This window comes from Mobula hypostoma, chromosome 6 (assembly GCF_963921235.1).
Source record: "Mobula hypostoma chromosome 6, sMobHyp1.1, whole genome shotgun sequence".
Lineage (NCBI taxonomy): Eukaryota > Metazoa > Chordata > Chondrichthyes > Myliobatiformes > Myliobatidae > Mobula > Mobula hypostoma.
Window position 1 is genome coordinate 141,102,025 of NC_086102.1, and position 14,268 is coordinate 141,116,292.

Genomic DNA, 14,268 nt, shown 5'->3' on the forward strand with positions numbered 1-14,268 from the left:
CATGGAGAGAACATACAGACTCCTTACAGGCAACGGAAGGAAGTGAACCCAAGTCACCTGCACTGTAAAGCATTGTGCTAACCATTACGCTACCGTGCCACCTTCTGTTCTGTGGATCTTGATGCCAATTTATACTAAAGATATCCTGAAGTGGGAGGGTGAAGAGCCAGAGGTCCTGGTACATATAGGTACCAATGACATAGGTAGGAAAAGGGATGAGGTCCTGAAAGAAGAATATAGGGAGCTAGGAAGGGAGTTGAGAAAAAGGACCGCAAAGGTAGTAATCTCGGGATTACTGCCTGTGCCACGCGACAGTGAGAGTAGGAATGCGATGAGGTGGAGGATAAATGCGTGGCTGAGGGATTGGAGCAGGGGGCAGGGATTCAAGTTTTTGGATCATTGGGACCTCTTTTGGCGTAGGTGTGACCTGTACAAAAAGGACGGGTTACACTTAAATCCTAGGGGGACCAATATCCTGGCAGGGAGATTAGCGGGGGCTACTGAGGTGACTTTAAACTAGAATGGTTGGGGGGTGGGAATCAAATTAAAGCGGCTAGGTGTGAGGAGGTTAGTTCACAACAGAGGGATGGGAACCAGTGCAGAGAGACAGAGGAGTGTAAAGTGAGCGTAGAAGCAAAAAGTACAAAGGGGAAAAGTAAAAGTGGCAGGCCGACAAATCCAGGGCAAGCATTAAAAAGGGCTAAGAGAGTTGTAAAAGAGCGCCTGAAGGCTTTATGTGTCAATGCAAGGAGCATTCGTAATAAGGTGGATGAATTGAAAGTGCAGATTGTTATTAATGATTATGATATAGTTGGGATCACAGAGACATGGCTCCAGGGTGACCAGGGATGGGAGCTCAACGTTCAGGGATATTCAATATTCAGGAGGGATAGACACGAAGGAAGGGGAGGTGGGGTGGCGTTGCTGGTTAAAAAAGAGATTAACGCAATAGAAAGGAAGGACATAAGCCGGGAAGATGTGGAATCGATATGGGTAGAGCTGCGTAACACTAAGGGGCAGAAGACGCTGCTGGGAGTTGTGTACAGGCCACCTAACAGTAGTAGTGAGGTCGGAGATGGTATTAAACAGGAAATTAGAAATGTGTGCAATAAAGGAACAGCAGTTATAATGGGTGACTTCAATCTACATGTAGACTGGGTGAACCAAATTGGTAAAGGTGCTGAGGAAGAGGATTTCTTGGAATGTATGCGGGATGGTTTTTTGAACCAACATGTCGAGGAACGGACTAGAGAGCAGGCTATTCTGGACTGGGTTTTGAGCAATGAGAAAGGGTTAATTAGCGATCTTGTCGTGAGAGGCCCCTTGGGTAAGAGTGACCATAATATGGTGGAATTCTTCATTAACATGGAGAGTGACGTAGTTAATTCAGAAACAAAGGTTCTGAACTTAAAGAGGGGTAACTTTGAAGGTATGAGACATGAATTAGCTAAGATAGACTGGCAAATGACACTTCAAGGATTGACGGTGGATATGCAATGGCAGGCATTTAAAGGTTGCATGGATGAACTACAACAATTGTTCATCCCAGTTTGGCAAAAGAATAAATCAAGGAAGGTAGTGCACCCGTGGCTGACAAGAGAAATTAGGGATAGTATCAATTCCAAAGAAGTAGCATACAAATTAGCCAGAGAAAGTGGCTCACCTGAGGACTGGGAGAAATTCAGAGTTCAGCAGAGGAGGACAAAGGGCTTAATTAGGAAGGGGAAAAAAGATTATGAGAGAAAACTGGCAGAGAACATAAAAACGGACTGTAAAAGCTTTTATAGATATGTAAAAAGGAAAAGACTGATAAAGACAAATGTAGGTCCCCTGCAAACAGAAACAGGTGAATTGATTATGGGGAGCAAGGACATGGCAGACCAATTGAATAATTACTTTGGTTCTGTCTTCACTAAGGAGGACATAAATAATCTTCCAGAAATAGTAAGGGACAGAGGGTCCAGTGAGATGGAGGAACTGAGCGAAATACATGTTAGTAGGGAAGTGGTGTTAGGTAAATTGAAGGGATTGAAGGCAGATAAATCCCCAGGGCCAGATGGTCTGCATCCCAGAGTGCTTAAGGAAGTGGCCCAAGAAATAGTGGATGCATTAGAGATAATTTTTCAAAACTCGTTAGATTCTGGACTAGTTCCTGAGGATTGGAGGGTGGCTAATGTAACCCCACTTTTTAAAAAAGGAGGGAGAGAGAAACCGGGGAATTATAGGCCGGTTAGCCTAACGTCGGTGGTGGGGAAACTGCTGGAGTCAGTTATCAAGGATGTGATAACAGCACATTTGGAAAGCGGTGAAATGATCGGACAAAGTCAGCATGGATTTGTGAAAGGAAAATCATGTCTGACGAATCTCATAGAATTTTTTGAGGATGTAACTAGTAGAGTGGATAGGGGAGAACCAGTGGATGTGGTATATTTGGATTTTCAAAAGGCTTTTGACAAGGTCCCACACAGGAGATTAGTGTGCAAACTTAAAGCACATGGTATTGGGGGTAAGGTATTGGTGTGGGTGGAGAATTGGTTAGCAGACAGGAAGCAAAGAGTGGGAATAAACGGGACCTTTTCAGAATGGCAGGCGGTGACTAGTGGGGTACCGCAAGGCTCAGTGCTGGGACCCCAGTTGTTTACAATATATATTAATGACTTGGATGAGGGAATTAAATGCAGCATCTCCAAGTTTGCGGATGACACGAAGCTGGGTGGCAGTGTTAGCAGTGAGGAGGATGCTAAGAGGATGCAGGGTGACTTGGATAGGTTGGGTGAGTGGGCAAACTCATGGCAGATGCAATTTAATGTGGATAAATGTGAAGTTATCCACTTTGGTGGCAAAAATAGGAAAACAGATTATTATCTGAATGGTGGCCGATTAGGAAAAGGGGAGGTGCAACGAGACCTGGGTGTCATTATACACCAGTCATTGAAAGTGGGCATGCAGGTACAGCAGGCGGTGAAAAAGGCGAACGGTATGCTGGCATTTATAGCGAGAGGATTCGAGTACAGGAGCAGGGAGGTACTACTGCAGTTGTACAAGGCCTTGGTGAGACCACACCTGGAGTATTGTGTGCAGTTTTGGTCCCCTAATCTGAGGAAAGACATCCTTGCCATAGAGGGAGTACAAAGAAGGTTCACCAGATTGATTCCTGGGATGGCAGGTCTTTCATATGAAGAAAGACTGGATGAACTGGGCTTGTACTCGTTGGAATTTAGAAGATTGAGGGGGGATCTGATTGAAACGTATAAGATCCTAAAGGGATTGGACAGGCTAGATGCGGGAAGATTGTTCCCGATGTTGGGGAGGTCTAGAACGAGGGGTCACAGTTTGAGGATAGAGGGGAAGCCTTTTAGGACCGAGGTTAGGAAAAACTTCTTCACACAGAGAGTGGTGAATCTGTGGAATTCTCTGCCACAGCAAACTGTTGAGGCCAGTTCATTAGCTATGTTTAAAAGGAAGTTAGATATGGCCCTTGTGGCTACAGGGGTCACGGGGTATGGAGGGAAGGCTGGGTTCTGAGTTGGATGATCAGCCATGATCATAATAAATGGCGGTGCAGGCTCGAAGGGCCGAATGGCCTACTCCTGCACCTATTTTCTATGTTTCTATGTTTCTAAACATTTCAATGCAAGAAATATTATAGGAAATACAATATTTCAATGCAAGAAATATTGTAGGAAAGACAGATAAGCTCAGGGCATGGATCAACACATGGAATTATGATATTGTAGCCATTAGTGAGACTTGGTTGCAGGAGAGGCAGGACTAGCAGCTCAATACTCCAGAATTCCATTGTTTTAAATGCAATGGAGTGGGAGGGATTAAAGGGGGAGGGGCGGTGTTACTAGTCAGGACAGACTTGAAAACTGGTCCACCGGGGCTTTATGGGTGGAACTGAAGAATAGGAAAGGTATGACCACATTAATGGGGTTATATTATAGACCACCCAACAGTTTATGAGGTTTAGAGCAACAAATTTGTAGAGAGATCATAGACTGTTGCGAGAAACATGAAGTTGTTATAGTTAGTGATAGTTATAGTTAACTTCTGACATACTGACTGGGACTCTCATACCATAAAAGAACTAGATGAGATAGAATTTGTCAAATGTGCTCAGGGAAGTTTTCTTAATCAATACATAGGATTCCCAATGAGAGAGCGTGCAATACTTGATCTCCTATTAGGGAAAGAGATAGGGCAGGTGACAAAAGTTGGTGTAGGGGAACGCTTTACATCTCCTGTGTTGAGCACATGACCAAGTGGTAAAGGCGTTCATCTAGTGATCTGAAGGTCGCTAGTTCAAGCCTAAGCTGTGGCAGCGTGTTTGTGTCCTTGAACATAGAACATAGAATAGTACAGCACATTACAGGCCCTTCGGCCCACAATGTTGTACCGACCCTCAAACCCTGCCTCCCATATAACCCCCCACCTTAAATTCCTCCATATACCTGTCTAGTAGTCTCTTAAACTTCACGAGTGCATCTGCTTCCACCACTGACTCAGGCAGTGCATTCCATGCACTAACCACTCTCTGAGTAAAAAACCTTCCTCTAATATCCCCCTTGAACTTCCCACCCCTTACCTTAAAGCCATGTCCTCTTGTATTGAGCAGTGGTGCCCTGGGGAAGAGGCCCTGGCTATCCATTTATCTATTCCTCTTACTATCTTGTACACCTCTATCATGTCTCCTCTCATCCTCCTTCTCTCGAAAGAGTAAAGCCCTAGCTCCCTTAATCTCTGATCATAATGCATACTCTCTAAACCAGGCAGCATCCTGGTAAATCTCCTCTGTACCCTTTCCAATGCTTCCACATCCTTCCTATAGTGAGGCGACCAGAACTGGACATAGTACTCCAAGTGTGGCCTAACCAGAGTTTTATAGAGCTTGAGCAAGGCACTTAACGTCACATTGCTCTAGTGTCTGTGCGAAGAGTGGCGCCCCACACAGACTTCCAATCTAAGCCTTGTAAGGCATGAAAATTCCTGACGCAGGCCTCTCAGGGTCTGAGTCGATGTTCCTTCCCCCCCCCCCCCCCCGCCTTACATCTCCTGATCACAATGTCATTAGTTTCAAGGTAATTATGGAAAAGGATAGGTCTGGTCCTTGGGTTGAGAATCGTAAATTAGTGAAAAGCCGTTTTGATGGTATCAGAATGGACCTGGCAACTGTGAATGGGACAGGCTGTTTTCTGGCAAAGGAGCATGCGCTAAGTGGGAAGACTTCAAGAGTACAATTTTGAGAGTACAAAACTTGTATGTGCCTGTCAGAATAAAAAGGTAAAGATAACAGATTTAGGGAACCTTAGTTTTCAAGAAAGATTGAGGCCCTGTTCAAGAGAGAAAAAACAGGAAGTGCACAGCAGATATAGGCAGGCAGGAACAAATGAGGTACTTGAGTGTAAGAAATGCAAGAGAACATTTAAGAAAGAAATCAGGAGAACTCAAAGAAGGCATGAGGTTGCTCTAGCAGACAAGGTGAAGGAGAATCCTAATGGATTCTGCAGGTATGTTAAGAGCCAAAGGATTGTAAGGGACAGAATTGATCCTATAGAAGATCAGAATGATAATCTATGTGTGGAGCCAAAAGAAATGGGGGCGATCTCAATTTTTTTTTGTATCTATATTTACTCGGGAGATGGATTAGAGTCTATAGAAGTGAGGCAAAGCAGCAGCGAAGTCATGGACCCTATACTGAGGATGAGGTGTGTGCTTTCTTGAAGCAAATTAGGTTGGATAAATCACCAGGGATTGACAAGGTACTCCCTTGAAGCAAGTGTGGAAATTGCAGAGCCCAAGCAGAGATGTTCAAATCATGCTTAAAGACAGGGGAGGTACTGGAAGATTGGAGGAGAGCTAATATTATTCCACTGTTTTAAAAAAGGCTCTAAAAATAAACCAGGAAATTTATAGGCAGGTGAGCCTGACATCAGTAGTGAAAACGTTATCTGCAGGTATTCTTTGGGACCAGATATATGAGTATTTGGAAGACATGGTCTGATAAGGGATAGTCAGTGTGGTTTTGTGTGTGGTAGGTCATGTCTAACTAATCTTATAAAGTTTTTCGAGGAAGTTACAAGGAAAGTTGATGAAGGCAAGGCAGTGAATGGTGTCTACATGGACTTTAGCAAGGCATTTGACAAGGCCCGCAACTCCACCGATCTTGGTGTCACAACATGTTAATCCACCCATCTACACTTTCTTCCAATACACTGATATATATCACAAACAACAGTGGTCCTAGCATCTGATCCTTGCAAGACACTACTGGTGCTGACCAACGACCTTTCGCCGCTTTTATCTGTCTTCTATGGGCTAGCCATTTCTGAATCCAGACTTGCAGTTCATGCTGGATTCCACACGTCTTCATCTTCTGAATTAGCCTTATCAAACACATTAGATGTTGATGTAAATAACGACTATTGCCTTACTCCCATCAAGTTCCTTTGTCACCTTAGCAAAAAACTCAATCAAGTTTGTAAGGTATGATCTGCTCCATACAAAGCCATGTTGACTGTCACTGAATAGTTTAAAAAGGAGGAAAGGACTTAAAAACAAAGGGATGTGATGAAGGATGGAGAAAGCTCTTTAAAGAGGATATGTAACATGATACTAGAACAGTCAACCTAAACTTTAATAAAAGATTTTGGTCTTAAAGAGCATCTTAAAAGAGCAGACAGAAGTGGAGAGGCAGACCCTAGAAAGGGAATTTCAGAGCTCTGGTATTTGGTAGCACAGGCACAATTGTGTTTGGTGATGTTTGAGAGGATAGGGTGGAGGGTTGATTCTGAGGTTTTAAAATATTGTGTATAACTTGGATGAAAGAATGGTTACTAAATTTACTACGAATACAACGATAGGTAGGAAACAAAGTCATGAGGAGGCCACCAAGTGATGCAAGTTGTTTGAGTAAATGGGATGGAAAATAAAGACATACAAGGGACTGCAGCAGTGGAGAAAGTCAAAAGCAGACAGGTCAATATAGCAATGGGAAGAGGAGTAGAAGCTACATACAACTGGATGAAGTATAATGTGTGTAGAAATTACCATGGGAAGGATTGCAAAGCTGAGATCTCAGTTAGATCACTTTGATCTTAAATGTCAGAACAAGCTGAAGAGGCTGAGTGGCCTTCTCCTGCTCCTGGCTCAGGTATCTGACCCGTGCTGCTACATTGCAGCACCAGCTCTTGACCTTGACAAACACACCATTCATCCTGAAACACGTATTTCTGAAGGAACTGATGGATGAGTTTTGAAATTTTTTTTGGTGTGAAAGATAGAAATAAATGACATAGGCTAAATGTTAAGAGAATACAGCATTCTGAAGTGCAGATGGATCTGTGTGTTCTAGTGTATGATTCACAAGAACAGCAAGTAAGGAAAAATATTAGTCGAATGAAACTGTTCTTTGTTGGGGAATTGAATACAAAAGTAGTCAGGTTTATATCTCAGTTATACAATGCATTGGTTGTAATTTTGAACAATATTGGTCTACCTATTTTTTTTTAAAAAAATGTTATCTTACTGAAAGCAGTCTGAGGAGGTTTACCAGACTAACAGCTGAAGGCAAAAGCTGGACAGGCTGATTTTATCTGCTGGAGTAACAAAGTGTGAGTGGTAACTTGGTTGATACATGACAGTTTTGTCAAAGTGGATGTGGCAAGAATGTTTTCAGTTCAGGGAGAATTTATACTGTAACTGAAGGGCATTATTTAAAAAATAAGTGGTTGCTTACTGTATTTAATTCAGAGGTGATGTGACTTTTTTTCTTCCCAGAAGTTTGAGAGTCTGTGGCACTTTCTTCTTCAAAGGGAAGTGAAAGCTTTAGATAGATATCAGAGGTGTTACGTTACCATGGGAAGGATTGCAAAATTGGGAACTCAGTTAGATCACTTTGACCTTATTAAATGTCAGAACAGGCTTAAGAAGCAAAGTAGCCTAATCTTGCTCCTGGTTCATGTATCCAGCCTGTGCAGCATCAGGTCCTGACTTGGATTCATCCTGAAACACACATTTCTGAAATTTGACAACTCATGCCACAACAGCACCAACAAGTTTCATGGCTATTTCAGTTTTTGTAATTGCAACTATTGAATTGTGAAACATGCACTTCTTCAGAATATTGGCACGCAGTTGGTATAGATCAATAGAAGTTCATATTTGTATTCTAATGATGGACACTAATGAAGTACTAGTGATTCCTGGATCCCGATGGAAAATGGCCTTGGTTGAAAAATAACCTTGTAAAGTATTGTGGATGTACATCCATGCAATAGTTTAGTTATTCAAGCTGAAATACACTGATTATATTAATTGCTGTCTTTTACCTTAATAGAAGACTCCATTGCACCAGGAATTATATCCACATGCACCTGTTTGCCTCCTTCATACTCAGAGCCATCAGCGTTTTTATCAAAGACCGTGTTTTATTCTCAGATCTTGGAGAAACTTATGACTCTCCCGTGGACGAAGTAAAAGCCATGACTATTGTTGCTACAACAGACAAGTACTATACTGTGAGTACACACTCTGTGGCCTCTCTATAAGTACACCTGTACATCTGGTTGTTAATACAAATATCTAACCAACCAATCATGTGGCAGCAACAAAGCATAAAAGGGCTGCAGACATAGTTAAGAGGTTCAGTTGTTATTCAGACCAAATGTCAGAATGGGAGAGAAATGTGATCTACGTGACTTTGACTTTGGTGCCAGATGGGGTTGTTGGATTATATAAGAAACTGCTGATCTCTTAAGATTTCACAAACAATTATCTCTATGGTTCACAGAGAATAGTGCAAAAAAACCCCAAGAAATTATCCAGTAAGCAGCATTCCTATGGGTGAAAACACCTTTATAATGAGAGAGGTCAGAGGACAATGGCCACATTGGTTCGAGCTGACAGGAGGGCAACAGTAACTCATATAACCAGGTGTTATAACAGTGATGTGCAGAAGCATATCTCTGAAAGTATATCATGTTTAACTTTGAAGTGGATGGGTTACGGCAGCAGAAGACCATGAACGTACATTCAGTGGTCACTTTATTAAGTAGAGGATGTACCTAATATATTGACCACTGAGTGTACATTACTGTTCCGTTGAAGGATTTGCCTATAAGCTGGTCATTTGCAATGATATTTCACAACAAAAGGGTCTGATTCTTGCCAATATAGTTAAGAACTAGCACTAATCTCAACAGAATGGTAAAGTGTTCTTAAAATGTTTATTTTCCTCTGCTTGCAGATTTACTTAATTACTATGTGATTTGGGCAGATTGTGGGAAAAGTAAGGAAAGCTAATGGCATGTTGGCCTTCATAACAAGGGGAGTTGAGTATAGGAGCAAAGAGGTCCTTCTGCAGTTGTACAGGGCCCTGGTGAGACTACACCTGGAGTATTGTGTACAGTTTTGGTCTCCAAATTTGAGGAAGGACATTCTTGCTATTGAGGGAGTGCAGTGTACATTCACAAGATTAATTCCCCGGATGGCGGGACTGTCATATGTTGAAAGATTGGAGCGACTGGGCTTGTATACACTAGAATTTAGAAGGATGAGAGGGGATCTGATTGAAACATATAAGATTATTAAGGGATTGGACATATTAGAGGCAGGAGACATGTTCCCGATGTTGGGAGAGTCCAGAACCAGAGGCCACAATTTGAGAATAAGGGGTAGGCCATTTAGAACGGAGTTGAGGAAAAGCTTTTTCACCAGAGAGTTGTGGATCTGTGGAATGCTCTGCCTCAGAAGACAGAGGAGGCCAATTCTCTGGATGCTTTCAAGAAAGAGTTAGATAGAGCTCTTAATGATAGTAGAGTCAAGGGATACGGGGAGAAGGCAAGAAGGGGGTTCTGATTGTGGATGATTAGCCACGATCACAGTGAGTGGCGGTGCTGGCTCGAAGGGCCGAATGGACTACTCCTGCACCTATTGTCTATTGCCTATAACTGAAATTCACTGGGATGCAGACAATTTCAAAACCTGAGCCTCTGTACTTCCCTCTGAAACTGGGTCTTTGACTTCCTCACCGGGAGACCACAGTCTGCGGAGACCGGAAATAACATGTCCAACTGGCCGACAGTCAACACTGGTGCCTCTCAAGGATGCCTGTGTAGCTCACTGCTCTACTCTCTCTATGCCCGTGATTGTATGGCTAGGCACATCTCAAGTGGCATGTATAAATCTGCCAATGGCACAACTATTGTAGGCAGAATTTTGAATGGTGATTTGGAGGCATATAGGATTGAAATAGATTGTGTGGTGTTGCAGCAATGACCTTATACAGTACTCAGTCTCAGTAAGGCCAAGGAATTGATTGTGGACTCCAGGAAGGGGAAGTTGAGGGAACACTCTCCAGTCCTCATCGAGGGATCAGCAGTGGAAAGGGTGAGCAATTTCAACTTCCTGGGCGTCAACATCTCTGGAGATACATCCTGGGTCCAACATATCAATGAAATTACAAGGAGGGCATGACAATGGCTATATTCCATTAGGATTTTGAGGAGAACTGGTATGCCACTAAAGGCGCTTGCAAATTTCTACAGGTGTACCATAGAGAGCATTCTAACTGGTGGCATCACAGCCTAGTATGGAGAGGTCACTGAAGAGGATCAGAAAAAGCTGTAGAAAGTTGTAAACTCAGCTAGCTCCATTATAGATAGTAGACTCCCCAGCATCCATGACACCTTCAAAAGGCATTTTTGCCCCTGTTACTTGGAAAAAACCTGCCAATAGTCAACATCTGAAATAATAACAGACGGTCACACGCAAGAAAATCCGCAGATGCTGGAATGCTGCCTAGCCTGCTGAGTTCCTCCAGCATTTTGTCTGTGTAATAGCAGAAGATTTTGGAAGTGTGAGGCAAATTCTGATGAAGGGTAGTTAACCTGTAACATTAACTCTGCTTCTATCACCACAGACGCTGCATGACTAGCTGAAAATTTCCATTACTTAATGTGTTCAGAGACACAAAAGGCTGCAGATGCTGGAATCTGGAGCATAAAGCAAATTTCTATTAGGTCAGGCAGAATCTATGGAGGCGGGAGCAGAGTCCTGATGTTGATCATGATCCAAAACATGAACCATGCAACTCCCCTATCATTTTTTTCTGCCTCATGTTACATTTGGTTAAGTCTCACTGGAGCGTAGAAGAATGAGAGGAGATCCTCTAGTGCATACAAAGTTCTGAGGGGCATAGATAGGGTAGATGTATGCAGGTTTTTTCCCCTCAGATTCAGGGAGATTAGAGCGAGAGATCATAGGTCATAGGTTTAGGGTGAAAGGTGAAGTATTCAAGGGGAATCTGAGGGGTAGCTTCTTCACTCAGAGTGGTGCGATTGTGAAACGGGCTGCAAACGAAAATGGTACACACAAGTTCAATTGTAACAGTTAAGAAAATTGTGGATAGGTACATGGATGACAGAAGCATGGAGGACTTTTGTTGGGTGCAGGTAGATTAGACAGGGTGAAAGACCAGGCTGGCATGGATTAGGTAGACTGACGTGCTCTCTGACAAGAATCTTTTCATTATCAAAATTAACATTAGTGTTTAACCCAACCTCAATTGCAATTTAAAAGTTCCAAATTTTTACCACCCTTTGTATGTGGAAGGGGTCCCTTGATGCACCCCCTCATTGGTGTAATTTTATGGCATTACCAGAAGTTTGAGAAATTGATGTTCATGCCATTAGGTTGGAGGCTACCCTGACACTAATTAACCGGAACATACATACTCACAAGCATAATGCCGACCCTGTTCTATACCCATCTGTGAGAGTGCCCAGACACCACAGCAGTGTCCCTAGTTGTGACTGGGCTCCCCCTCCATAGGCACAGCTCCCGAGGTGCCAGAGATCTGTGCCTGCTGGAAGCCCCGGGTGAGAGACATCCAGGATGTCATGTGCCGGCACCCAAGAATGTTCCTCAGCGCCATACCCCTCCCAATCCACAAGATACTGGACCCTGCCCCACACCAAGTGAGATGCCAGGACCAAGATGCATCCACTGAGCAGGGAGGATGAGGAGGGGTGGATGACTGGAGGAAGTCACCAGCTTGAGCTGGGAAGCATGGAACATTGAGTGGATCTTTATTGATGATGATAGATGCAATCTATACAAGAACGAGATCTAGGTGTTCTTGTACATCCGTCACTGAAAGCAAGCATGCAGGTACAGCAGGTAGTGAAGAAAGCTAATGGCGAGCTGGCCTTCATAACAAGGGGAATTGAGTATAAGGGCAAAGAGGTCCTACTGCAGCTGTACAAGGCACTGGTGAGACCACACCTGGAGTACTGTGTGCAGTTTTGGTCTCCAAATTTGAAGAAGGACATTCTTGCTATTGAGGGAGTGCAGCGTAGGTTCACAAGGTTAATTTCCAGGATGGTGGGACTGTCATATGTTGAAAGATTGGAGCGACTGGACTTGTATACTCTGGAATTTAGAAGGCTGAGAGGGGATCTTATTGAAACATATAAGATTATTAAGAGATTGGACATGCTGGAGGCAGGAAGCATGTTCCCGCTGACGGGTGAGTCCAGAACCAGAGGCCACAGTTTAAGAATAAGGGGTAGGCCATTTAGAACGGAGTTGAGGAAAAACTTTTTCACCCAGAGTATGGTGGATATATGGAATGCTCTGCCCCAGAAGGCTGTGGAGGCCAAGTCTCTGGATGCTTTCAAGAAAGAGATGGATAGAGCTCTTAAAGATAGCAGAATCAAAGGTTCTGGGGATAAGGCAGGAACTGGATACTGATTGTGGATGATCAGCCATGATCACAGTGAATGGCGATGCTGGCTCAAAGAGCCGAGTGGCCTACTCCTGCACCTATTGTCTGTTGAACTTGTTCATAGTCTTCTCCACCGCAATTGGTCACATGTAGCATGGGACCAACTTCCAAAGGAAGATCTCTAGATGCCAGCCAGACTTTCTTCACTGGCTTGAGAGCCATCACCTAACAGTGGAATCAATCGGCCTGCTGGACATATTGTTTCTACAGTAGGTGCGTAGTCGAGAAGCCCTGACCCATCTCCACGTTCGCTTGTAGCATTGGACCAACTCTTCAGCGCGGGAAATCCCACGTGAATCTCTTGGCTAAGGAAGAACAGTAGCTCGAATCCCTTTTGGCATTCAAAGGGGGATAAGCTAGTGGAGGATGACTGGAGGTTATTGCAGGAAATCTCTGCCCAAACCATTTGGGAGCTCCAGCTCATGGGACTGGAAGGCAGTGCAAGGTTGTCTCCAGCTCCTGATTCACTCTCTCAGGCTGGCCATTAGATCGGGGGTGGAAACCTGGCAAGAGGCTGGCTGTGGGTCCCGAAAGAGGACAGAAAGCTTTCCAGAACTGGGATGTGAAGTATGGTCCCTGATCATGTCCTGAAGAAAGCAATGCAGCCTGAACACATGCTGAACCATGAGGGAGACAGTCTCATGAACCAACAGGAGCTTGGGGAGGGCAATGAAGTGAGCAGCTTTGGAGTACCAGTCGACAGCAACCAGAATGGTAGCATTTCCTCCCATCACTGTTGCCCTCCGGTGTTCACTCAGTGGAAGAACAAGCTGGACCAGGACAATCTACAGTCATGCCACTCGGGAACTTGGGCTGTATATTTTTTCTGAAATCATAACCATATGTGCTATTTATACAACGTGCAGTGTGCCATGTGCTGTTGGTAATGTATTTTGCATCTTGGCCCCAGAGGAGTACTGTATCGTCGGCTATATTCATGTATGGGCGAGTGATAATTGAACTTGAACTTGACTTGTTTCCATCTGATGGGCAGACCAGTGATGAGATCCACCAAGAGGTGAGACAAGGGGTGGTGAGGCACAAGCAGTGAGCAGAGAAGACCTGTAGGGTGTTGACGTGACATCTTGTTCTGTCCAAAAGTAGGGCAGGCAGAGATGAAGTCATGGGCTTCCTGGAACATAGACGACCACCAGAATCATCTCTTTATAAGTTGCAGGCTCTGTTGAATTCCTGGATGGCCAAACAGATGGGAAGAGTGCTCTGGGGTGCACAGCGGCAGGCGCAAACGTGGGAGGTCTCCCCATGGGGCTGGATCCAACTGTTGGGCAGCACTCATCTTTGCCTCTGTACTCCAAATGAATGAGCAATGACTTAGTGAGGAAGAATGGGCTCTGGATTGGCATTGTCTTCAGAGGTGTCAAACTGACGGGAGAGAACATCGGCCCTTGTGTCCTTGCTGCCAGGATTGAAGGAGAGGGTGAAATTAAACCCAGTGAAGAAGGGAGCCCAACGGGCTTGGC

General features: G+C 44.0%; 1 protein-coding gene across 1 annotated transcript in view; it reads left to right on the forward strand.

Moving 5' to 3' along the window:
- Positions 1-14,268, forward strand: part of LOC134347665 (parathyroid hormone 2 receptor-like) — a 126,713-nt gene that overhangs the window by 55,975 nt on the left and 56,470 nt on the right. Inside the window, exon 6 of the mRNA XM_063050032.1 lies at positions 8,339-8,519. Coding sequence (XP_062906102.1) covers positions 8,339-8,519 — 181 coding nt within the window. The remainder of the gene's footprint in view (positions 1-8,338; positions 8,520-14,268) is intronic.